The 25845-nt window shown below is 37.7% G+C and overlaps 2 protein-coding genes and 2 non-coding genes across 5 annotated transcripts in view; 1 reads left to right on the forward strand and 3 right to left on the reverse strand.

Annotated features, from left to right (window-relative positions):
- The window catches only part of PSMD14 (proteasome 26S subunit, non-ATPase 14), a 110154-nt gene extending 107748 nt beyond the window's left edge, over nt 1–2406 (reverse strand). Inside the window, exon 1 of one of the 2 annotated variants that reach the window (XM_061436905.1) lies at nt 1993–2406. The gene's annotated coding sequence lies outside the window, so the exon portion shown is untranslated. The remainder of the gene's footprint in view (nt 1–1992) is intronic. The other variant, XM_061436913.1, reaches the window with a different exon arrangement.
- An 8570-nt stretch (nt 2407–10976) lies between these two features.
- On the forward strand, nt 10977–11049 carry TRNAE-UUC (transfer RNA glutamic acid (anticodon UUC)). Its single transcript has one exon. It is a non-coding gene; the product is annotated as a tRNA-Glu (tRNA).
- A 5405-nt stretch (nt 11050–16454) lies between these two features.
- LOC133235548 (large ribosomal subunit protein uL30-like) lies at nt 16455–16916 on the reverse strand. The gene has a single exon (XM_061397194.1). It carries the CDS (start codon nt 16899–16901, stop codon nt 16470–16472), a length of 432 nt encoding a protein of 143 aa, XP_061253178.1. The 5' UTR covers nt 16902–16916; the 3' UTR covers nt 16455–16469.
- A 6314-nt stretch (nt 16917–23230) lies between these two features.
- TRNAL-CAA (transfer RNA leucine (anticodon CAA)) lies at nt 23231–23312 on the reverse strand. Its single transcript has one exon. It is a non-coding gene; the product is annotated as a tRNA-Leu (tRNA).
- Between the last annotated feature and the right edge of the window lie 2533 nt (nt 23313–25845).

A 25845-nucleotide genomic window follows, 5' to 3' on the forward strand; every position in this document is an offset into this window, starting at 1 on the left:
AAATATGGGCTTCATGATTGTTGTATAAAAGATGATACAGAAATAGAGTCACTAAGGAATTTAGTGAGTTTCACCAAAAGAATTTACCATCTACCCTGAGAGGAATTATACAAACCCAAGAAAAAAGCATAAAGTGAAAAGATTCAGCTGGAAAGGCTCTGGAGGAAATCAGACCTAGACTTGAATCCTGGCATCTTTACCTACCCTCTCTCTATATGATGTGAACAAGTTCCCTTCTTCTAGGCTCTAGATCTAGAGTCTAGACCTCATCTTAAAATGAGAGTGGTATCTTTCTTGTAAGTCTGCTGTAAGAAAAAAAAATACAAGCACCTAACACAGTGCCTGAGACATTCACAGATACCCAGTAACTGTTACTAGTATTCTCTTAGAGCCAGAAGAGATTATTTAACCCAATTCTCACTTTACAGATGGGGACACCAAAATATCATAAAACATAATGAGTGTCAAATGAGTGCAACAAACTGGTTGTAAGACAAGTTCACGAGTTATAATCACAAGTGTTTAGGTAAGGCTTTCACAGGTGGACAACAACTAAGGAAACAAACACTGCTATAAAACTGAAAACAAATTTTAAGCACAATCGCTTTGTGTTACTGATTTTCAAACAAGGATTCTGAAACTAGATATTAAACACAAGGTTTACAGACAGGTATAAAAGTAAGTCGGGCAGGTTAAAAATTCAGCTTTTCAATTAGAACAACAATATAATATTTATCAAGCATCCTAGGGGGGAAAAATCTCCCAAACTCAACAGGTGGGGCTACATTGAAAGATCATGACTTCAGAACTTTCTCCTGTTGGCCACATGTAACTTTGTTCTAAAACAAAATCAAGACAGTATTCAGGTTTTTCACGAAATACCACTTCACTAAATGTATCCTGTAGTTAATTCTCAGCCACCACATATCTTAATCTCTTCAAATGCACAATAGCCCACTTAAGTTTCTATGTTTAAAACATACCCAATTTAAACTTTAAATGAACCAGTTGGTAGTTTTATAGGACAACACTAGAAGGCTACTATTATATTAATCATCTGCACTAGAACTGTATTTAGTTCTTTTTCTGTTATTTCACCATTATCACTGGCTGTCTTCTTGCTTACTCACAAACATCAAGTCAGCAGCACTAAGTAATTTTATGGGCAGTGGAAAAAAATAATCTTCACCCTAGAAGTACATTTCTTGCTCACTTTTAAAACCTCTTCCTTGCCTTTCCCATTAAATCTTTTACCAATCTTTCACCAACCATTTTAATTTCAAGAATTTTTCCTTCGATCACTGGATTTGTTTTCAAACTTTTTCAAGAAGTTTACATTTTTCTTCCTTGACTGATACAATGTATTGTTCCCAGGAAAATTGAGTTTCACCGAAAACAAGAAATGCCATCAACTCACCAACAACTACTCAATTAGGACAAATTAAAAGTAAGTTCAAAGACAGAGCAGAAATAATCGCACTTTGTTTTTAAGTTTCAAGGTTAAAAACCGGTGCACCTCTGGGTTTTTTGGTTTTTTTTTTGAAGGGAGATAAAAACCTAAAACTAAAAGAAAATGGGTCAAGGCCTATCCTTAGGAGAAGTGATAAGGCAAACATGCACTCAACGGTAAAGTTCATTTTATTCTATCGCCCTTGTTTCCTGTCTGGTGGGAAGTTTTTTAACACAGGGGTAACTTTGAACAGAACACGAACAGTGGCCAAAACCAAGGATTCTCTCTGTATAGGGAGGAGAGGTTCCCAAAGTGTGGTGAATTCAGCGGAGCAGAAACGCCCGGAAGGAAACTACATCCAGACCTAACTTAATCAGAGACCCAGGAAGCCAGAGAGGAGGACGAAGGAACCTGGACTCCACCCTCACCTCCCGGGGCCGTGGCAACTCGGCTGGGCAACGTGACTCAGGAAAGCACGGGGCTAGCAGAGGCCTAGCGCGGCTGCCTCCACGGACGTCCAAGGCCTGCCTTCACAGGCTTACCTGAAGGCGGGCGGAGCGGGAGGTCGCGGTCTGGACCCTAGTCTTCCAGGAGCGATGACGCGGCGGCAGCGACAGCGACAGCAGCAGCTCGGACTGGGCCCGGCTCTGGCTCGGCGAACCGGCGATGAATCAGCCCGATTCCATTCAAAAGAGTTGCCCGGGCCTCCGCTGCGAAGCACTTCCGGGTTCACTGCTCCTCTTCGGCTTCCGTTCCTCCGACGGCCAATTGGAGACGACTCGGGAGTCGGGCAGGCGTCCCAGGAGTAGCGCCCGCGACAGACGGAGCGGGCCAGCTTCTTGACTCCAGGCTTGGACGGCGAGGCGGAAGTTAGCGTCGGACATCCTCGCTGCTCCGCCTTCACGTCTGCCTTCCCCGCTTCTCCGCGCTCGGCCAGCGCCGAGATCCGAGCCGCTGGCTTACGCACCCTGGGAGGTGACTCAATAGGAAATGGAAGTGTAGGAATGCGAAGTCCAGAACTCCCTTCGTTTTGGTGTTCATCGCTGCCCTACTTCAAAACGAAAAGGTTCAGTTGAACTAAACTTAACGTGGTTATCTGAGAAGCAAGAGAGAAAAGGGAGACGTGTGAAAATAGTGGAAATCGGTCGGTCTGATGCTCTTTTCCATAGTGCAGTGTACTCACCTTGTCTTTACCAATTTGCGAAGATTGAATTTCAAGGAAAACAAACATTTCCCTAATAGCGAAACCATCTATTTTAAGCCCAATTTAATTTACAAAATTTAAGAAATCATGTACTGACATTTCTCCAAGCAATTATCAACAGTAACGTTTTACCTAGCTCCCCTGCTAGGTGTTACGAGAGCAAAACTGCCCAAGAAATGACTATTGACAAGTTTATATCACAATTCAGTACAGGCTCTGTTTAGGGCAGGACGTTTACCAAGCCCCTCTCACTTTGTCAGATATGTTCTAAATAACTAGCATCTTTAAAGCATTCCCAAATCAAGAAAGGTGATCAATCTACTGGATAGAGGGAAAGGAAGGATTGCGACATCTGAATCCAAAGCTGTTTGAGTGGCACAGTTATACAGAATTTCCCACTCAAAAAGCGCTATCTAAAAAATCGGTATAGACCATCTTATTTACAAAGCAGAAATAGAAGCACAGACGTAGAGAACAAAAGGATGGATACTAAGGGGGAAAGGGGAGAACAGAAAGGATTGAGAGATTGGGTTTGACATGAATACATTATTGAAACTATGTGATGACACTTAATGGTCACAAACTTTCCAAATTGATTTAAAAACATTAATCCACATATCCATGAAGCTTAATAAAGTCTAAGTGGGATAAATTCAAAGAAATACACACCTGGACACATTATAATTAACCTGTTGAAAACCAAAGTCAAGGAGTGAATCTTAAAAGTGTCAAGAGAGAAGCCACTCGTCACATAATCCTAAATAAGATTTACAACCAAAACTACTGAAGCAGAAAGCAGTGGGATGACATGTTCAAAATGCTGAAAGACTGTCAGCTAAGACTTCTGTATCCAGGAAAACTATCCTTCAAAAATGAAAGAGAAATTAGTACATTCCCCAAATGCATGTATAAACAAAAATAACAAGAATTTGTCATTAGGAAACTTGCCATACAAGAAATTCTAAAGGGAGTCTTTCAGGTTAAAATGAAAAACTAGACAATAACTCAAACCCATATAAAGGAAACTTGTAAATACATAAATAATTATAAAAAGTATAAATGTATTTTTTGTTTATAATTCTTTTTTCTCCCATTTAAAATACAGCTGCATAGTAATTATAAATCTTTGTTGATAGGCATATTATGTATAAGGATCTAATTTGTATCATAATTATAATACAAAGGAAGCAAGAGGAAATGAAGCTATATAGTAGCTAAGTTTTTGTATACTATTGAAATTAAACTGGTATTAATCCAAGCTGTATTGTTCTAAATTGGTAATTGTAATCCCCAGTTCAGTTGCTCAGTCGGGTCTGACTCTTTGGGACCCTATGGACTGCAGCACACCAGGCTTCCCTGTCAATCATCAACTCCTGAAGCCTGCTCAAACCCAAGTCCATTGAATCGGTGATGCCATCCAACTGTCTCATCCTCTGTTGTCCCCTTCTCCTTCCACCCTAGAAGCAACCACTAAGACAACAACGTTTTACCCATCAGCTGCCCAGCAAGGTGTTCAGAGAACAAAACTGAGTAATCCCTAGAACAACCACTAAGAAGATACTCAAAAAATATATCATAAAAGAAATGACAGGGTAATTCAGTTCAGTTCAGTCACTCAGTCGTGTCCAACTCTTTGTGACCCCATGAGCTGCAGTACGCCAGGCCTCCCTGTCCATCACCAACTCCTGGAGTTTACCCAAAGTCATGTCCATTGAGTTGGTGATGCCATCTAACCATCTCATCCTCTGTTGTCCCCTTCTCCTCCTGCCTTCAATCTTTCCCAACATCAGGATCTTTTCAAATGAGTCAGCTCTTCGTATCAGGTGGCCAAAATATTGGAGTTTCAGCTTCAACATCAGTCCTTCCGATAAACACCCAGGACTGATTTCCTTTAGGATGGACTGGTAATTAAAGGTACAAAGTAATTAAAGGTACAAATAAGTATTTAACATAAAAGGCGGGAGTAACAGGGAATAGAACAGAAAAATATATGACATTAAGAAAACAGTAAAATGGCAGGTATAAATACTATCTTATCAGTAATTACATTAAATGTAACTAAATGTATCACAAATGGATTAAATATTCTAATTAAAAGATATTTGTAAGATGGGTTAAAAAAAAATGATATGCAAGCCACAAGAGACACATTTTAGATTTAAAGACAAAACATTTTAAAACTAAGAGGATGAAAAGTATACCATGCAAACAGTAACTTAAATGGTTTGACCACTTTGAAAATTGTTCTGGCATTGTTGGATTTTGGGGGGCGGGAGGAGTGGCAGCAGGCTACACGGAGACCTAGGCAGTGAAAGAACAGAATCCTAACAACTCTACCTCTAGGGAATTCCCATTCTGGCTTTTTTTTTTAAATGAAGTTAAAAAATACAATTACCAGAGAATTCCTGGTTAGCACTCAGTCCTTTCACTTATGTGGCCCAGGTTCAATCCCTGTTCAGGGAACTAAGATCCTGCAAGGTTAAAAAAAAAAAATACAGTTACCATTTGACCCAGCAACTCCACTTTATATATTTACCAAAAGTAAATAAAAACATTTGTCCACACCAAGACTTAAACATAATAGTTCATAGCAGTTTTATTCATAATAGCCCCAAACTGGAAATAATCCAGATGTTTCCCAACTGGTAAGTGGATAAAGTGTGGTATGTCCTTACAACACAGTAATGTTCAGCAGTAAAGAGGAAACCACTTATATATGCGACAACATGGATGACTTTTAACACATCATACTGATGAAAAAGAGACACAAAAGAGTACATATTGTAAAATACAATTTTAATGAACTCTAAACAAATAGAATCAAATACGTAGTGACAGCAGATCAGTGCTTCCCTTGGGGTTCAATGTGGAGTTAGGTGGGAAGATTGACTGCATGGGGTGTGAAAGAACTTTCTAGGTTGTCAGAAATATTCTGTCTCTTTATTGTGGTGGTTTATCAGAACTCATCAAACTGTACACTTAAGTACATTTTATTATATATAGTTTATACTATAATATAGTTGACATAAAAGAGAAGAAAATCCTCAAATTTGTTACTTAGTCCTTTCCTTAGTCATACCAAAGTATGACTTCTGTCTAAAATGTCCTTTCTTCCACCTCCCATCCCCATACTTTACCCCAGTGGTTGAAGTATGGTCAGTAAATAACAGTCACATTGCCTACCCTACAGTCCTACTCTATCATCCTTGTTTTACTTGTCTGCCTTGGCATCTAAATTTTAAGCTTCTTGAGAGCAGTGGGTAGGGCCTAGACATCATAGATACTTAAATATTAGAATGATATTTATTCAAGTAATTTGCTTGCTAAGAAAACTCAAAAGGATCAGAAATATCTAAAATCTAATAGCCCCTCTTGAAATTATCAATTCTTTAAAGTTAAATAAACAACAAAATTTATAGAATTCAGGCCACATAGCTGATGCAAATATTTCATCTCATGCTTAAAGCATTCATTGTTTGGGTTAGTCCCAGTGTGGCTTTGGAGAACACTATATGCACAAAATTATGAATTGTTTGATTTGTTTCCTAAAATCATATATTGTAGAAGTATACCTTATTAGATATATAATATACCTGTGTCAGAGAGAAACTTTCCTGCTCACTTGGTATCTTCTGAACCTGACAGGTTTGTCAAATGATGAATAACTCTGGCTATTAGCATTACTACATACACTCAAAATGCGTGAACCTTATTATAAAAATCCCTTCCTTTTTGTAAAGAGCACTACATGCATATACATATAACTCCTTTCATATACAAAGTCTAACTATGTGTCTAACAAGAAGTTGTAACAGTAGGTTTTCAGATAGCCTAAATTTACAATCATGAATATTAGAAAAGAGCTACTGCAAAATGAATTTTTAAGAAATGTTTGGAAAAATTTAAGAAACATTGTTTTTTGTTCAAAATTCAAAATCAGTTTTAATTGTTATACCTAATTATAGTGTTTGAATTATACAGTTTTGAATATTACAAGTAGATCTAGCACAAGAAAAAGGAAAAATAGGAAAATATTTACTTTTTGAAGTACAGTGATTTAATGTATAAAGCCAATAGAATAATTGTTACTTCTGCCAGATGGTATTTTACATTTTGATAAAAAGATATATTCTTAATCATATATGTCAAGAAAAAGGGACCATATGTTGTTAAACACTTCCAATTTGTCATTTAATTTAAAAGGCACTACTGATATTGCCATACTTTTTTTTTTGGTGATGTGGCCTAAGTATCCTTGGTGTCAATAAAATTTAATTTTCTCAAGTAATTTCCTTATTGTTCTTTGTTTGAGCAAATAACAAAGATTTTTTTTTTTAGCACCTACAAAGAAAAGATGCCATAAAAGGATAAATCAGAATTCAGAGTATGTATTCAAGTTACTACTGGGTAAAAAAGCGTAACCTCTGTTTCCAAGAAGCCTCTAAAATTTAACTTACTACATTCTAGCAAAGTAAGTAAAATACACAGGGTAACTCAAATGATTCCAAATTGACATCCCTTAAGTTCAGAAACCCAAAATATTGTGAAGAATTTAAAAAAGCGGGGAGGAATTCCTTCAGGGTTCAGTAGTTCGGACGTCACCCTTCTGCTGCTGGGGGCACAGGTGTGATTCCTTGGTTAAGAAACTGAGATCCAGCCAGCCCTGCACATTGTTGCTGCACGTGTTAGTCGCCAAGTGGTGTCTAATTCTTTGTGACCCTATGGACTGTAGCCTGCCAGGCGCCTCTGTCCATGGGATACTCTGGGCAAGAATACTGGAGTGGGTAGCCATTTCCTTCTCCAGGGGATCTTCCCAACCCGGAAATAAACCCAAGTATCCTGCATTGCAAGCAGATTCTTTACCACATGAGTCACTAGGGAAGCCAGTGTAGCCAAAAAAAAAAGTAATAATTTGTATTACAAAGTAATTTTGATCAATAAAAAAGGGTTTCTGATGAAAGAAACTGTATGGAAGACACAGAAAATAACATTTGATCTATAATGGGTGAAGGAAATTGATACTAGATGAGTATTAAAATAAAGGTTTTGTATAGATTTTTTTGCTCTGCCTTTTGAAAAGGAGATTTGTTGGCCCTTTTTCCTCTGCCATTTTCCATCCAATTCTCCTTTCATTCTATAGTGCTTTACGTACTAATTTATTCTGGCTGAAAGTTTTAATTACCATGTCCATTCTGAAGACTTGCAAATTTCTATTGTCTGTCTTTTCCAGGTTTTTCTTTGTTGTATTACGGGGACAACAGAGGATGAGATAGTTGGATGGCATCACCGACATGATGGACATGACTTTGAGTAGGCTCCAGGAGTTGGTGATGGACAGGGAAGCCTGGCATGCTGCCACGGGGTCCATGGGGTCGCAAAGAGCTGGACACGACTGAGCGACTGAAATGAACTGAACTGATTATATACCATTTATCATTCTCCAGTTGATGGGCATTTGGATTGTTTCTAGTTTTTTTTTTTTTTTTTTGCTATTATGAATGCTATAAACATTCTCTATATTCCCTGGTCTATCTAACCAAGAGATTTTCAAGACTATACCTACAAGTAAAATTGCTGGGTTCAAAGGCATGTGTGTTGTCAATTTTAACTTGATAATGTCAAATTGTAATTCCATTTAATGTTCAAACTTTTCTTGTTACTCTGCATCATCACTAGCACTTAATTTTGTTGGACTTCTTAATTTTTGCCAAGCTAATGAAAGTACAATGATGTATCATTTTACTTTAATTTACATATTCCTGATTACTAATAAAGTTGAATATCTTTCAAGTGTTTGTTAACCATTTATATTTACTCTTTTCTGAAATGCCAAGTCATGACTCTGCAACATTCTCTACTATGGAGTTATTATTATTATTATTTTGTATACTTTCAAACTCTTCATTTTTCACTTCAGTAAAATGAAACCAGAAGAGGATACCTTGCATAAGAAAGGTCCTGTTGCTAGTTAGTAGCAGAATTAAAATTCATAGTAACCAGTGATTTTTTTTTTAATTTGGTGGAAAAGCAACTGATATGCAATTAATGTCACTTCCTTCTATATTTTCATTTTATTTTTCCTAAGTGTTAACAGGTATAATTTTAGATGTCTGTGACACTTTAGAATGTATGTGACTACCTTCTTTCTAAAACAGGCAGATGCATGGGTTTAGCAGTCCACTGAGATTGGAATGCTGCTCCAAGGAGACGACACTCAACAGGGAAATTTGAAAACTCATAGATCTTTTCATAATATTGGCAAATAGAGGAAATTGATGAACAACTATCTTGGAAATCCTGGGGATAGAGTGAGGAAGTGTTCTGTTCAGTTCAGTTCAGTTCAGTTGCTCAGTCGTGTCTAACTCTTTGCGACCCCATGAACTGCAGCATGCCAGGCGTCCCTGTCCATCACTAACTCCCAGAGTTCACCCAAACCCATGTCCATCAAGTCGGTGATGCCATCCAGCCATCTCATCCTCTGTCATCCCCTTCTGCTCCTGCCCCCAATCCATCCCAGCATCAGAGTCTTTTCCAATGAGTCAACTCTTCACATGAGGTGGCCAAAGTACTGGAGTTTCAGCTTTAGCATCATTCCTTCCAAAGAAATCCCAGAGCTGATCTCCTTTAGAATGGACTGGTTGGATCTCCTTGCAGTCCAAGGGACTCTCAAGAGTCTTCTCCAACACCACAGTTCAAAAGCATCAATTCTTTGATGCTCAGCCTTCTTCATGGTCCAACTCTCACATCCATACATGACCACTGGAAAAACCATAGCCTTGACTAGATGGACCTTTGCTGGCAAAGTAATGTCTTTGCTTTTCAATATGCTATCTAGGTTGGTCATAACTTTCCTTCCAAAGAGTAAGCGTCTTTTAATTTCATGGCTGTAATTATCGTGTAATTAATTCTTCCAGATGAGTCTGGTCTTTCTTCTCACTGCGATCTCTACTCATTTTGATTAATTGATTAAGAAGCAAAATCAAAATACCGTGTATTTCTCAGTGTTTTTCATGAATACCACAGGTGGTACACAAGATGATTTTAGACATCTGTGGACATCTTTTATATTAATGGATATATACTTATTTTGATGTATACTAAAAATATATATATATAAAGCATATCAGACCTTTAATTTAATGACTATTATTGCTTAAGATAACAATTTCTTCTAAAATCATCTATTTAAGGAAAAGTATTAAGTAAACAATAAGTGGATATGGGAAAAATTGTGAAAATGGCACAAATATAACCAAAATTTGGGAAACCCGGGACAATGATTATGATCATAGATAAATCTGGGTTGATAAATTAACTCCATTACTTCCTGTGTGTATGAATCTGGGAAGTTATTTACTTTCCTTGGCTGTACTGATTAGTATATGAGTTGCTTTAGCAAAGACCAAAATAGTAGTGGCTTAAACAGTTATCCAAAATCGCTGCAGATGGTGACTGCAGCCATGAAATTAAAAGACGCTTGCTCCTTGGAAGAAAATCTATGACCAATCTAGACAGCATACTAAAAAGCAGAGACATTACTTTGCCTACAAAGTTCCGTATAGTCAAAGCTATGGTTTCTCCAGTAATCATGTATGGACGTGAGAGTTGGATCGTAAAGAATGCTGAGTGTCGAAGAATTGATGCTTTTGAACTGCGGTGCTGGAGAAGACTCATGAGGGTCCCCTGGACAGCAAGGAGATCAAACAGTATCCTAAAGGAAATCAATCCTGAATATTCATTGCAAGAACTGATGCTGAAGCTGAAGCTCCAAAACTTTGGCCACCTGATGTGAAGAACCAACTCATTGGAAAAGACCCTGATGCTGGGAAGCATTGAAGGCAGGAAGAGAAGGGGATGACAGACAATGAGACAGTTGGATGGCATCACTGATTCAATGGACATAAGTTTGAGCAAGCTCTGGGAGATAGTGAAAGACAGGGAAGCCCGGCATGGTGCAGTCCATGGCGCCCCAAAGAGTCGAACACGACTGAGCAACTGAACAACAACAAAACAAGTTATCACATTTGTTTCTATCTCACCTGAAGATCACAGTAGTGAGGGGGTCAGAGTGGCAGTGCTCCATGAGGTTCTCAGAAGCCTGGGGTCTGTCTGCCAGCTGTGCCATCATCCTCTCATATTATGGCATGTGGGAAAAGGAAAGAGGAATCAGGGGCAAGCAGCTTTTAGTTAAGAGCTTGAACTAGAACTTACACATAATCACTTCTGTTTACACTCTAATGGCTAACTGCTAGAGAGACTGTCATCTCTAGTAGGAAGGAAGAAGACAATGGACATCAAGCATAAAATGACAATGAGGGGAAGTCCCCAATGGTCCAGTGGTTAAGACTCTGTGCTTTCATTGCTGAGGGCCTGGGTTCAATCCCTGGTTGGGGAACTAAGATTCCATAAGCACATGGTGCAGCCAGAAAAAAAAAAGACAATGAACCCTGAGAGATGGAAAACAAGTGAACAGAGTGCTCTGGTTCTTCCAGTTGTCCCAGTTCACTGCCTGGAGAAAATGTCCAAGCCTCAACACAGGAAGAAAAGAACTCAGGTGAACCCAGAGGCCTACCAGAATTGAAGAGACAGAGGTGGGAGTCTGGGGAAGCCAGGCTGCTAGAGTTCATCAGGCAGAGAACTAGAGAGGAGGGAGATACACAGGGAGAATGCCAGAGATCTACAGAATGACCACCTTGAATATTCAGTTGATTGGTAATCAGTGCATGCATGTGGCTGGGGAAAGAACCATTGAAAGAATTAGACGGTAGAGTGGTTCATAAGGGCCGGGAATAATAAAAATAATAATAAAAACTAGCCTTAGGAAAAAACCTCATAATTAAAACAGCATCAGTAAGAGCACCAAGAATGGTATGTTTCAGTAACGGGGGATAACTAGCCATACGTGAAAAGCAGGTTCGGTCCTACTTAAAAAGCTTAAAAGCAGGACCCCAAAGGATCAAAATATTTCTAAGTAACGGAATCAGATTTAATGCTGGGTTATCAATTCTCCCCAAGCTGATTCTTAAATTCATATGGAAATGTAAAGGACTTAAAAACCAAAACAATGGTGAGAAAAAGAGAAAATAAAGGTAAATTATTTATACTACTTGACTCCAAGACTTATTACATAGCTACAATAATCCAGACTGTGGTATCTGACAGTTCTAGAATCAAATCTTGGTTCCATCTTTTGCTTACCTTGGGCAAGTCACCTAATCTCTATAAGCTTGAGTCTTCTTCTCTATAAAATCAAAATAATATTAACAACCTGGTAGGATTATGTGACTAAATGAAATAGTGCATATGATGCACTTAGCATAGTACTGGGCCTATAAAAATAATGTCAGCTTTTACTATCACTCAACCTCAAGCTTTATAAGACAGGGACTGTATCTTGTCTTGATTATCACTGTATCCTTTTGGCCTTAGAAGGAAATCGAGGTTCAACTATCTCAGGCAAAGAGTTAACAAGTAAATAGTTGACCGTGTACTTAAAAGTCCAACACCATCACTTTTCAAATGATGAGCATGAAATTGAGAAAATCCAAGTTTCAAGCCCAGGGGCTTCCCAGGTGGCACCGGTGGTAAAGAACTCACCGGCCAATGCAGGAGACGTAAGAGACAGGGGTTTGATCCCTGGGTTGGAAGATCCCCTGGAGAAGAGATGGTAACCCATTCCAGTCTTCTTTCCTGGAGAAACCCATGTACAGAGGAGGCTGATGGACTACAGTCCATAGGGTTGCAAAGAGTTGGACATGACTACAGCGACTTAGCATATGGCACACAAATTTCAAGCCCAAGTCAATCTTTTCTAATGATGCACACCTTCTCTTTCTCAAATACTTTGGCTTTAGAATACCTTAATATTTATTTATATATTTACATAGGACTTTAAAAGCAGCTTTGTAACATTTTGTCTAGGATAGTACTTAGAATGAAGCATATTCAGCTTGAAAAATATGGATAACCAAAGAGTATGGTATGATAGGTAGAATTATCCAATAGTTTAAACTTCATATCTAATAATCCCAAATTCAAGGAATAGATAGTATTAATTATAAGAAAAAGCTCTGGTTTCAGAATAGTATATTTAGAATAGCCATGGTGGCCTATAAGCTGAATATACAAATGTAAGCAAATGATATATGATATTGAGTCATTTTGCACAGAATTTTGTCTATAAGAATTTCAAATTTAAATATCTAGTGACCACTATTTCACATCTCCAGAGTCTACCCATTTCACTTTGTAGCAAAAAAACAAACAAAAAATATCAAATCCTGCTTATTATACTTTAAATCCCAACACAAATGCCCTCACGCAAATCCTTAAAATCGCTACCCAATCCATCTGACCCCTTTCTAATGGTTTTACATATTCCTGAGTCTATTTTTAAGATCTCTTCATTGTTTTTTGCATCAAAATATGCATGTTTTGTTATTAACCTTGCATAAATATTCCCAAATTTTGACTTTCTTCAGTGAGTTGAAACTGCCATGTAATGTAATTCTGCTAGCATACACAGGAAAAATGACTGTGGTAATCCACAGTTAAAAACTGACTTCATCACGCATGATGGCTGATAAAGAGACATTTAATTTTAATCTTAAAAAATTATTTTCCATTTTGGTGGCTGGCTAATCTTCATCATATTTTCTCTCCTCACCCCCCCAAAGCTGCCTGCTCCTTTCATACAGGGTTATGCTTCTGGCCATTTTCATAGGCACACTCAGGGCTTTTAGGATACGCCTCTCTCTGCTTACCACTACCTACGGTTACAAAGTTTACCAAAATCTCCATCTTTCTCATTTGTATACTTCTTAACCTCCCCCTCTCCATTCCTGTTCAAGAAAGCATATGCAAGGATGTAATTTCTTCCTATTTTTGCCATTGACTAGGCCCCTTTTAGAACCCTATATCTAGCTTTTATCACATTTTAAGAAAAAGAACAAACAACAATAGTAATTGTTTTAATAATAGAAAGCATGAATAAAGATGAAAGTAATTTGGGGGTTTTAACGTAGAAAATAAAACTAACAGGTGAATTCAATTGAATGTTATTTTGAGAAAAATACCGAATATTCTATATTCCACATAAGATACAGCATGACAGTTTTGAAGAGCTTCATTAGCTATGATCAAAGAGGCAAGGACAGCATCAAATATATCAGTTCTTGAGAGCTTTAAAATAAGAGGCACAGGGAGATACCCAATTTTTTGACTGATAATCTCCTATCTCCCATTTACTACCTGGGGAGTTTACAACTGAACAAAACTAAAGTATCTCTCCTAAAATTGTTAGGATAGAGAGTGCCCAAAAGAAAGTAGCAGAGTAAAGACCTAATAGCTCAGTGTCTCTAGATTATGGCTTCTTTTTATTTTTTAATTTTAAGTGATCACTTGGAGACGCTATTTATGTGTATTCTCACTTAAGGCAATTGGCTGTATCAGATCACCACTAAAAACCCAACTGCTTTTCTACCCCAGGATTCAGAGAAATAAAATACTGTCATTTATTATTTGTTTCAATATGCACAATATTGTTTACATAAAGCCAGTCTCTTCTTAAGAATTAGAAAAAAAATTTTTTTTCTTAATTTTATAAAATCCAGAAACTTACACTTGGTTCCTGTTTTAACAGAAAAATATTAGTGAACCATTGGTTAGGACTTACATAAAATTCTGAACCTTTTATAAAATAAATTTGATCCACTTAGAAATAGGAAAATTAAATTAAAAATGTGTTAAATATCAGAAAATACTGCTCCATTTAAACTTCAAAAGCTTTCTTAGCCTCTAATGAGGTAGCTTAAACAAGATTATCTTTGTTGGATAATATTAATTGGATCTATAAAGAGTCCTATTATTAGGTATAACTATTTTTGTAATGAACTTATTTGATTTGCAGATTAGTTCACTATGCTGCTGCTGCTGCTAAGTCGCTTCAGTCATGTCCAACTCTGTGCGACCCCACAGACGGCAGCCCACCAGGCTCCCCTGTCCCTGGGATTCTCCAGGCAAGGACACTGGAGTGGGTTGCCATTTCCTTCTCCAATGCATGAAAGTGAAAAGTGAAAGTGAAGTCGCTCAGTCGTGTGCGACCCTTGGCGACCCCATAGACTGCAGCCTACCAGGCTCCGGTGTCCATGGGATTCTATAAACCCTGTTAATCTTTTTTTCTTAGCATTTTGTGATAACTTTGTATAATTATTGTATATTTAATAAGTTAATCAATAACCTTAATGCTTTAAAATGTTATTATTCAGTTCAGTCGCTCAGTCATGTCCGACTCTTTTCGACCCCATGAATTGCAGCATGCCATGCCTCCCTATCCATCACCAACTCCCAGAGTTTACTCAAACTGACATCCATCATGTTAGTGTAAATACATGAATTCCAAACAATTTGGGGGAAAATAAACTAATTCATGAAGAGGATTTGATGTTCATGAATGACGAGTTCTCTGTAGGTAGATGGTAACATTTGCAATAAATCTCAGCCATTGAGTACAATGTTCAAAGTACAAATAATTTGATTAAGAATTAAATAAACACAGATTACTTTTCCCTACTGAGAAAGAATTTTTTATTTCATGTTTCAAAACATGATTGGACCATCAATATTTACAAGAGCAACTGAACTATTAATCATTCTGATAAAAAAATTAATATTCACATGCAATGCAACATCAAAGCATGTATGTACACATATGTATAAATGCTAATTTATGTATATTTATAAGAAGTAACTTTATGAGACTAGCATGTTAAAAAGGCTTGCTAGAAAGATCCCATGGACGGAGCAGCCTGGTAGGCTGCAGTCCATGGGGTTGCTAAGAGTCAGACACAACTGAGCGACTTCACTTTCACTTTTCACTTTCATGCATTGGAGGAGGAAATGGCAACCCAATCCAGTGTTCTTGCCTGGAGAATCCCAGGGACGGGGGAGCCTGGTGGGCTGCCGTCTATGGGGTCGCACAGAGTCGGACACGATTGAAGCGATTTAGCAGCAGCAGCAGCAGAGTTGTGATACCAACCAAGGTACCTGTGCTATGTAATTGCCTTGAAGGTGACATCTTCTTTATAATAAAATACTTTGGACATTTGGCATTATGCCAAATTTCATTAGGCTGTGTGTTGCTAATGACTTTTTAATTTAATTTATTTTTTGTTTCAATTGTTTATTACTGACCAGATTACAAAAATAATCCTGGTAGATACCTTAGTTCATCCTTCTAATAAGTCTGTTGATCTGGTCTTTCCTGTTGCCAGCATCTCCACCTTCTACAAAATAGGTAGTCTTTTTCTTCATTCCACCTCGTGGAGAAGACAATTTAAAGGGCCACAGGAAGTCGTTTGCTTCTTTGAAACGTTTTCCAAAGGTATAGATCTCATGAATCAGATAGATCCTCCATGCAGATGATTCCGTATTTCCCAAGAGATCGAGCAATCAATGCGTTGTCTGTCAGGGCAATTCACTTTTTGTTGATTTTGCCATAACCACGCCTGTAGATCAATTCATTTACAGACTTCAATTTGGGTACCCCCATGCAATGTATGGAGAAGACAATGGCACCCCGTTCCAGTGCTCTTGCCTGGAAAATCCCATGGATGGAAGAGCCTGGTGGGCTGCAGTCCATGGGGTCGCTGGGAGTCGGACACGACTGAGCTATTTCACTTTCACTTTTCGCTTTCATGCATTGGAGAAGGAAATGGCAACCCATTCCAGTGTTCTTGCCTGGAGAGTCCCAGGGACGGGGAGCCTGGTGGGCTGCCGTCTATGGGGTCGCACAGAGTCGGACGCGACTGAAGCGATTTAGCAGTATGCAACGTATGGCTCCACAATTCTCAGCATGTTAATTGATGCCCTGTTGAGCTTCACAAAGGTGCAATTGAAGATCTGCCGGAGGCGAAGGAGCTGCAGCACCTTTCGAACCTTTGGGCTCACACCATTGATACCTCTGATCCTGATGACAAACGCCAATTTGGGTTCCGCGGGTTCATAGACGTTGCCGGCTTTTCGTGCCATCCTAGCCATTCGAATTTCAGTTCTGTACATCTGCCTGTATTCCTTGTGGTAATGCTTAGCTTTTTCATAGATAAGCTTCCTCCTGGCCTTTCGAAGCATCTTTTGGGCAAACTTCTTTCTCAGTCGCTTGATCTTAAGCTCTGTGAAATTCTTTCGCTTTTTCTTAAGGGTTTCTGGCAGAGCAGAAACCTTCTTTTTCTTCTCTTCTGCACCCACCATGGTTCCAGGCGGGAAAGAGCGCTAATGAATTTTTTTTTTAAGATTTCTTTATTTTCATTGTTTACGTTCTGACTCTAGCAGTTCGTTGCTGAGTGCTGGCTTTCGCTAGTTACAGCAAGTGTGGGCTGCTCTCAACTTGTGGTTCGCGGGCTTCTCGTCTCAGTGTCTTTTCTTGTTGCGGAGCACAAGCTTCTTCCCTGTTGAGAAGCACAGGCTTTAGCATGCAGGCTTGGCTCAAACAGTGAAGTGTCTGTCTACAATGAGGGAAACCTGGGTTCGATCCCCGGGTAGGGAAGATCCCCTGGCGAAGGAAATGGCAACCCACTCCAGTACTCTAGCCTAGAAAATCCCATGGACCGAGGAGCTTGGTGCAGGCTACTGTCCATGGGGTTGCAGAGGGTCGGTCACCACTGAGCGACTTCATTTTCTTACTTTAAACAGTTGCAGCGTGTGGGCTCAGTAGTTGTGGTACACAGACTTAGTTGCTCCAGGGCATGTGGAATCCTCCCAGACCAAGGATCAAACGTGTATCCCCTGCATTGCAAGGAGGATTCTTAACCACTGGACCATCAAGTAAGGTCTCTAATGATTTTTTTTTTTAATGAAATGCGTTTATTAGGAGGATAAACTCCAAATAAACACAAGTAGTTTTCTTGCACACTTGACAACTGCATAAGAAAAAGATACCTTAACAGAGTCCACAGGATTTTGCTTACACTATAAAAGGAGTTTTAAGGCAGTTCTAATGAATTTTTGTTTGGAAGAATTTTTAAATACCTCTAAAAGAAACACACCCATTGTACGTTTCTTTGCAAAGTCTATTCCATTTTTCCTAACCTACATATTTTCAGACAGTGCTAATAAGTAATTAAATAATCAATAATGGGACACATGAAAAAGATTCAAAACTACTAAGGACTAAGCAAACTGAAAAAATCAGTAGGCTCTTTTATTACTGAAAAAGAGGATTTATTTTGATGGCAATATAGTGTTTTTTAATCTTAACAAAGGGATAATAAAAAGAAACAAAACAAACAACAAAACAGCACAAGTCTAGAGCAGATTGTGACTCTGTGACCTTAACTGCTCTGGGCCTTAGTGTGCACAACTAGAGAGTGTTTTTCAACTTCTTCCTCCTCTTTATCTTATTCTAGTACAAGAACATTTTGTTAGGTAGAACCTTACATGGAGCATCACTACATAAAACAATAATGCCGAACTGCTTTGTTGATGTGGTGGGTGAGAAAACATGGCTCCCTCTGTAAATTTGTTTATGTTATTTTTTACTGCATAAAACTTTCAAAGAAAGCTTGCTGATTTTGCTTTTGCTTCTGGGTTGGATATACTCAACCCAGAAAGAAAAGGATTTCACAGCATAAAAAAATTTAAACAATCATTCTTCCTTCTTCAAACACTTTTACATATAAATTGTTGATCAATCTGGATCTCATTTTTGTGTAAGGAGTAAAGTAGGTCTCTAAATTCTCATTTCTTTCAAGATGACTACCTGTTCTTCACTTTATTAAGTAATTTGTCTATCTTACTGATTTGAAATGTGACACTTCTGCAATAAGTTCTCACGTATCATCAAATCCATTGGCTTCCCTGGTGGCTCAGTCAGTAAAGAATCCACTTGTAACGCAGGAGACATGGGTTTGATCCCTTTGTGGGGAAGATCAGGGAAACGCCCCAGAGAAGTAAATGACAACCCACTCTAGTATTCTTGCCTGGAAAATCATGGACAGAGGAGCCTGGCAGGCTACAGTTCATGGGGTCACAAAGAGTCTGACACAACTTAGAGACTAAACTACCACCACTTCTATTTTCTAGTACTTTAGTTTAAGGGATGATTCTATCTTCACTGACTGCCAAGAGCAAACGCTTTTTTTTTTCCTAAACTATGAAGATTTTCAGTTTCATATACTAATTGTTAACATTTTGTATATCTTTTCATGCCACATTTACTATTGTTTATTGCTACCTGTATAAAACATGCTGATATCTATTGCAATGGTAATCAAATAAAGACATATATAAAATGTTAGCATTAGGGGTTAATAGCATGAATTCTAGAGCCAGAATGTGGACAATTATGCTACTTGTTAAATAGGGTTGTTATGAAGATTAAATGGCTTAATATTTGTAAAGCATTTAGTAAACATTATGTCTTATTATTATAGTTACTGCATATGACCTATAAATCAATTGACGTTGTATGTGATATCTGATCTTTTTCATTTGCTACTCTTAAATTTTAACATGACAATTTAACTTATCAATATCTACATTTAATCTTTTCCAACACTACATCTCTAACTCTTTGATTCTCTGACACCATCTGAGTGTCCTACAATTCAATACTATTCTGATACTAACCACCCTAACTATCCAGAGTTAGTGTTGGACTTCACAAGTTTAAGGATTCAATCTCATAATACTGCTCTCTCTCAAACATCAGGCCTAAGTACCAAGTCCCTGGTACTAGACAGTCCACATCTGTCTAACTTGGCTACAAATTCCAGAGTTTCTATTACCTCTTCTCCCTCCAAGGTTTGATAATTTGTTAGAATGACTCATAGAACTCAAGAAAATGCTATGCCTATAACTCCAGTTTATTATGAAAGTTACAAAGGAATAGCAGATGGAAAAGGACACAGGGTGGGGAGGGCACAGGGCTTCCTTGTCCTCTCCAGGTATGCCACCCTCCCACCAACCTGACCTGTTCATCACTCTGGAAGCTCTCTAAGTTTCAATGAGTTCAATATCCAGCCCCTCTCCTCTCCCTGGAAGTCAGTGGGTGGGGGTGCAAGTTCCTACCCTCTAATCGCTTGGTCTTTCTGGTGACCAGTGCCATCCTGAGGCTATCTAGGGACCTTATTCTAAGTTATCTCATTAGCATAAACTTAAGTGTGATATAAAGGGGCTTATTATGAATGACAAAGGTCACTCCTACCACTCAGAAAGTTACAATGGAACCCTGTGCTGGGAACCACGGACAAAAGCCAAAGATATTGCTTATTACGGGGCTTCCCAGGTGGCTTAGTGATAAAGAATCTGCCGCCAGTGCAGGAGACACAGGAAATGTGGGTTTGATCCCTGGGTCGGGAAGATCCCCTGGAGGAGGAAATGGCAACCCACTCCAGTATTCTTGCCTGGGAAATCCCATGGATAGAGGAGCCTGGAGGGCTACAGTTCATGGGGTTGCAAAAAGTCAAACAGGACTTAGTGACTGCGCATGCACATATTGCTTATTATACCACAATAGTAGGTATTCCATGTCCTTTTTCCTTCCTGAGCTCACACAGGACTAAAGTTCCCAGCCCCTTGGGAGTTGGTCGGGGAGGTCTGATACTTCAGGTCAATCAACTATAAGAAGTGATGTGTTGTGCTTCTCAGCTGAGGCAGTAAAAAGCCACTGTGCAATTTTCCAGTTCCCTTTCCGCCTGCAGCAGCAAACGTGGATGTCTTGTGGTAAGAAACTGGAGCCAGAAAAATCAAAGACGATGAGATTGCTAAGTGACACATGAATGATAGCTGCCTTGAAGAATCACATCAATGATAGTGACCTTTGAGTGACAGAGAAATAATCATCTATGTGTTAAACCACTAAGATTTTAGTTCTTGTTTGTTACCACAACATAAACACAGTCTCTTCTGCCGAGTCCCTCTTTTTTTAGTGTATATTCCTTTTCTATAATCTTCTTCCTGGGACTGTGACTGGAAGCCTTATATCAGAATTCCAGCAAGAAACAGAAACCCATTCAAAAGATAGTTTAATCAAAGATCTGGGCAAGTTTAACGGAATTCAACTGAAGTACCGGCCAACATGAAGGTATTACTCTCCCTAGACTTGAGGGGCAAAGGGAAGTAGTAGCAACCAAAGCTGAAATGAGATTGTTGCTATGGGGGATGGGCCACCTGACCAGAGCTCTGGCCTCAGAATTCAGACAGTCTCAAGCTAAGACCAGCTTCCAGATGATTCGGTCTTTAGGAACCAGTCTCCTAGGGCAGAGAGCAGGGTGAAGAGGATGAACAGCAGAAAATATTCAGCACACCTCATCAAGTCATTCCAAATCTTGCTGTAGACTACTGAATTAACAAATGATATCTAAGGAGGACTTTCACGGCCAAACTACATCTTGACCATCACCCTGAAAATCATAAGGATTGAGAAAAATGCACTGATGTTAGGGACCATCCTGGGATATGGTTCTTTTGTTCTTCAACCAGAAGAACTATGGATACTTTCCCTCTGATTAGTGCATGAGAATCTGAAAATTAACACTTTAGAAATAAAAACATCGAACGGATATATTTATCAATAAACTGAATAAAATTCAAAATAATTTTGGATACCCAGCAAATGTTCTACCCTCGTTTATTATGTGTTCTTTCAGTTCAGGAACCTAATCTTATCAGTCTTTTTAACCCTAACATTGAGTACAGTTTTCCCTATTGGCTATCATATTGATATAAAGTAAATCTTTAAGAGAGAATTCCTTGCCTGATTCTAATCACATTCTTATGTTCTTTTTACTTTCCACATTGACCTCTACATTTACATGGATCTCTACATCATTAATACAACATATTAACTCTCAATTTTATGCTCCTATTTTATATGCCTTTTTACTACTTTGTCATTTTATACCTATGACTCTGTTCCAGATCTTACTCAAAACATCTTATATCTCCCCTTATCCAATCATACCCCATCTAAAACATTCCCCTTCAGTACTTGTTCAGTTTTCACAATAACTATTCTTGATTATCTGTATTAAATATTAAAAGAATTAAAGGAACTAAATATCTACCATGGCCCGGCAATGTTACATATGGTTTCATACACTTGACGTTATTAATTCTTTGTATAAGAAAACATCATATTTATGTTTGAACATGCCAGTGGAAGAAGTTATAGAGATATATGTCAGACCAAGTAATGAGTACACATAATAAACTTTTAATACAGATGATTTCTCTTGAGCTGGTACAAAGCACCAGAATAAGCAAGTATGCTCTTTCTTGAGCTTTGTTTATACAGTGGTTATATATTTTGAAAGCCATTTAAATTAATTTTCCTACTAAATATTTTTTTTGTAATTAATCTCTAGTCATGTCAGCTATAGTTTGTTAGATTATAAATAGAGACTATATATTTTTTCAATCACATTCATTCCCCAGAACCTAGTTATGTAGAATACCTACTTAATAAACATTTACTGGTTAATTATAAATAATCAGAAAGTCCAATTTTCCTAATTTTTTGAATATATAGTGATATAACCACTTTCATCAGAGAAAAGAGAATTCCACTACATATTAATTTTTAAAAAAAGCTCTGAACATAAGAAGACCATTCTTCATAAAATGTGTGTATACAGTAAATATCTATAACAATATTCAATAAAGTTTTTTCTTAAATTCTATTTGTACTGATTTTCCATTTTATATCACCCATATCTTTACAATATATGTTGATATTACCTTCATCATTTTCAACCTCTTCCTCGCTCTGTGATGTTCATTAATATAAATTATTTTGAAATTCAGTAAATAATTTTCAATTTAATCTCTACAGTTTAAAATGACGTTTTTTTTAAGCCTTTAACAAAACCTGTAAACGTAGCCAGTTTCATATTGTTCTTATCCAATGAGAAAACAATTACCCCAAAACTACCGCCCTTTGCCACTAGATGGCGCCTATGTCTAAGTAACAATCTCTATTCTTTAAGTTAAACTATTTGGAAAAAACCCTGTCTTCCTTTGAGGTAAATCCCATAAGTGAATTTTCAGGTTTGGTGAAATTTATCTCCTTAAGATTTAAAGAAAAGTTCATTTTAATACAGATTAAGATCTTTCTAAAATGGGCTTTCAATCATGTCCATTGAGTTGGTGATGCCATCCAGTCATCTCATTCTCTGTTGTCCCCTTCTTTTGCCTTTGGTCTTTCCCAGCATCAGGATCTTTTCCAATGAGTCAGCTCTTTGCACCAGGTGGCCAAAGTATTGGAGCTTCAGCTTCAGCATCAGCGCTTCCAACGAATATTCAGGGTTGATTTCCTTTAGAATTGACTGGTTTGATCTCCGTGCCGTCCAAGGAACTCTCAAGAGTCTTCTCCAACACCACAGTTCAAAGGCATCAGTTTTTTAGTGCCCAGCCTTTTTAATTGTCCAGATCTCACATTCATACATGACTACTGGAGAAACCATAGCTTTGACTATACGGACATTTGTAGGCAAAATAATGTCTCTGCTTTTTAATACACTGTCTAGGTTTGTCATGGTTTTTCTTCCAAGGAGCCAACATCTTTTAATTTCACTGAGAAATGCTGTGAGCAGGATTCTAACCTGAGCAGGCAGACCCCATTGGATTTTGAATCCAATGCCTTGACCACCCAGCCATCACAGCTCTATTTCCAGATACCACTTCTTAAAAGCAACTGCTAGCAGCAAGTATTTCCTTTCCCCCAACTTTGTTTTAAAATGCAGCTACTTCTAATGTTAAATAATCAAATAAAGCAAGCAGATAGAATTATTGGAATTGGGTCAAATCCTATTGATGAATTGCATAGACCTTCACATGTTTTATAGCATTTATTTTGAATACTTTATGACATTTGTTTTGAGTACTAAATTTTAATAATTGACATAGTTTCAATTCAGTTAAGCTCAGTCGCTCAGTCATGTCTGACTCTTTGCTACCCCATGGACTGCAGCCAGGCCTCCCTGTCCATTGCCAACTCCGAGAGTTTACTCAAACTCATGTCCATTGAGTCAGTGATGCCATCCAGCCATCTCATCCTCTGTCGACCCCTTTTCCTTCTGCCCTCAATCTTTCCCAGCATCAGGGTTTTTTCCAAGGAGTCAGTTCTTCACATCAGGTGGACAAAGTATTGGAGTTTCAGCTTTGAAACAGCTTAATAAGTGATATATTTTAATATATATACTATATTTATAATTAACAGTTAAGTTCTAGAGCATTCAAAAATTTGTATACTATTTACTATATTAAGACTTCCCTTGAGTTCTTTCTCCTTTTAATTTTAGCACTAATAATATTATTGATCCCATTAAGGTGATTTCAGGCCCAAGAACTTATTTCATAAAAGTAATTTCAGGTCTAATTTTTACACTTTGGAAAAGTATTTTCCTGTGTCTATTAAAAAACAAATTTTTTTATGAAAAGGAAATATTTGATGAAAATAATCAGTTCAGTTCAGTTCAGTTGCTCAGTTGTATCCAATTCTTTGCAACCCCACAGCCTTCCTGTCTATCACCAACTCCCGGAGTTTACCTAGACTCATGCCCATTGAGTCGGTGATGCCATCCAACCATCTCACCCTCTGTCAAACTCTTCTCCTCATTCCTTCAATCTTGGCCAGCATCAGGGTCTTTTCCAAGGAGTCAGTTCTTCACATCAGGTGGGCAAAGTATTGGAGTTTCAGCTTCAACATCAGTCCTTCCAAACTTAGGACTGATCTTTAGGATGGACTGGTTGGATCTCCTTGCAGTCCAAGGGACTCTCAAGAGTCTTCTCCAACACCACAATTCAAAAGCATCAATTCTTCGGCTCTCAGCTTTCTTTATAGTCCAACTAATAAATATTTACTAACAATAAAGTCATTCTTAAACTTTAGTATGGTTCAAAGTCAACTAGAGGTTTTGCTACAATTGTATACAGATGCCAAGATTTCACGTGCAGAGATTGTATTTCACTTAGTATGAGGTAGAGACCAGGACACTGTATTTTAAATAAACATCCAAACTGATTCTTTTATCTCCCTGTGTTTCTCAAAATTCTCAGTTGGCACTAAAAAATAAATTCTCATCTGAACGGAGTTTCATTTGAGTGTTCAACATAAAGTTGAGTGTTTCATTTATGGTTCAAAATTAAGGCATGTTATACAACTGTAACTTATAGGAAGGAAAATAGTTTTCACATCAAAGCCTCTTCCCAAAGTACAGAAATACTGGAAACTCCATTTAATACTTATTTTCTCAATAAATAATGTTTGAAGGCATCTCTTCATAGTCTAAGTCACATATAAAGATCTAAACTAAATCTAAACTAAAATCACTTCAGTTTATTATTAGTAAGATTTTCTAATATGCAGTTATGAAAAATCAATTAAAATTAAGAGATTAATCTGTTTTTTTTTTAAAACACTGATCTTTACTTTTTTAAAAAACGCTCTTTCTAAAAATCAACTTCTGCCTTTCTTACCTCGTAGTAACACTTTTCCATGTCTTTCAAGTGACCCTGTTTTGAGCAGTGTTAACACTTCAGAAAAATCTCCAGATATGTGTCATGTATCTTTTGGTCTACTTTAATAACAAAACAGAGTCTCCTTGCTATCCGCATTTGTTCAACCAATGCACATCCTTGCCCCTGTGTTTATACAGTACGTTCATTAGTGGTTTTTACTTGTCTAGTCTTTTGGGCCATAAAACTAGAGTTTATTATCCTCCAGGTGATGAATCTTCTTATTTACAAATTAATTGCAGATCATGTGTGGGCAGCATGATTGCTGATCCTGCCTAACGAATACATTTAGTGCTTAATTTTTTTTTCTGTTGCTATTTTCTCATTTGAAGTGGGTAGACCAAAACCAATTAATTCTATTCCAGTTTTTCAGTACTTTGTTGCATGCTTCTTCTGTCACTACAGATGCTTATGATTCTTAATGTATGGCTTTAAATAACATCGATATTAGAGATGTGCTAATATTAAACTACATGCTCCTGATAACTGCATCTTTCAGGTAAACCAGAGCTGCTAATTACTCTAAGAAATTTTAGGTTACATATTCATAATTTACTTTATATTCAACAAAACTGCTTATATTTAGATTGCTTTAATAATAATCATAATCACAGAACTAGAAATTTTTTAGGAATATTTAAAAACAGCTCAGAGTCTATAATTGTTAGTTTAATGCAAT

Source organism: Bos javanicus, chromosome 2 (assembly GCF_032452875.1).
Source record: "Bos javanicus breed banteng chromosome 2, ARS-OSU_banteng_1.0, whole genome shotgun sequence".
Taxonomy (NCBI): Eukaryota; Metazoa; Chordata; class Mammalia; order Artiodactyla; family Bovidae; genus Bos; species Bos javanicus.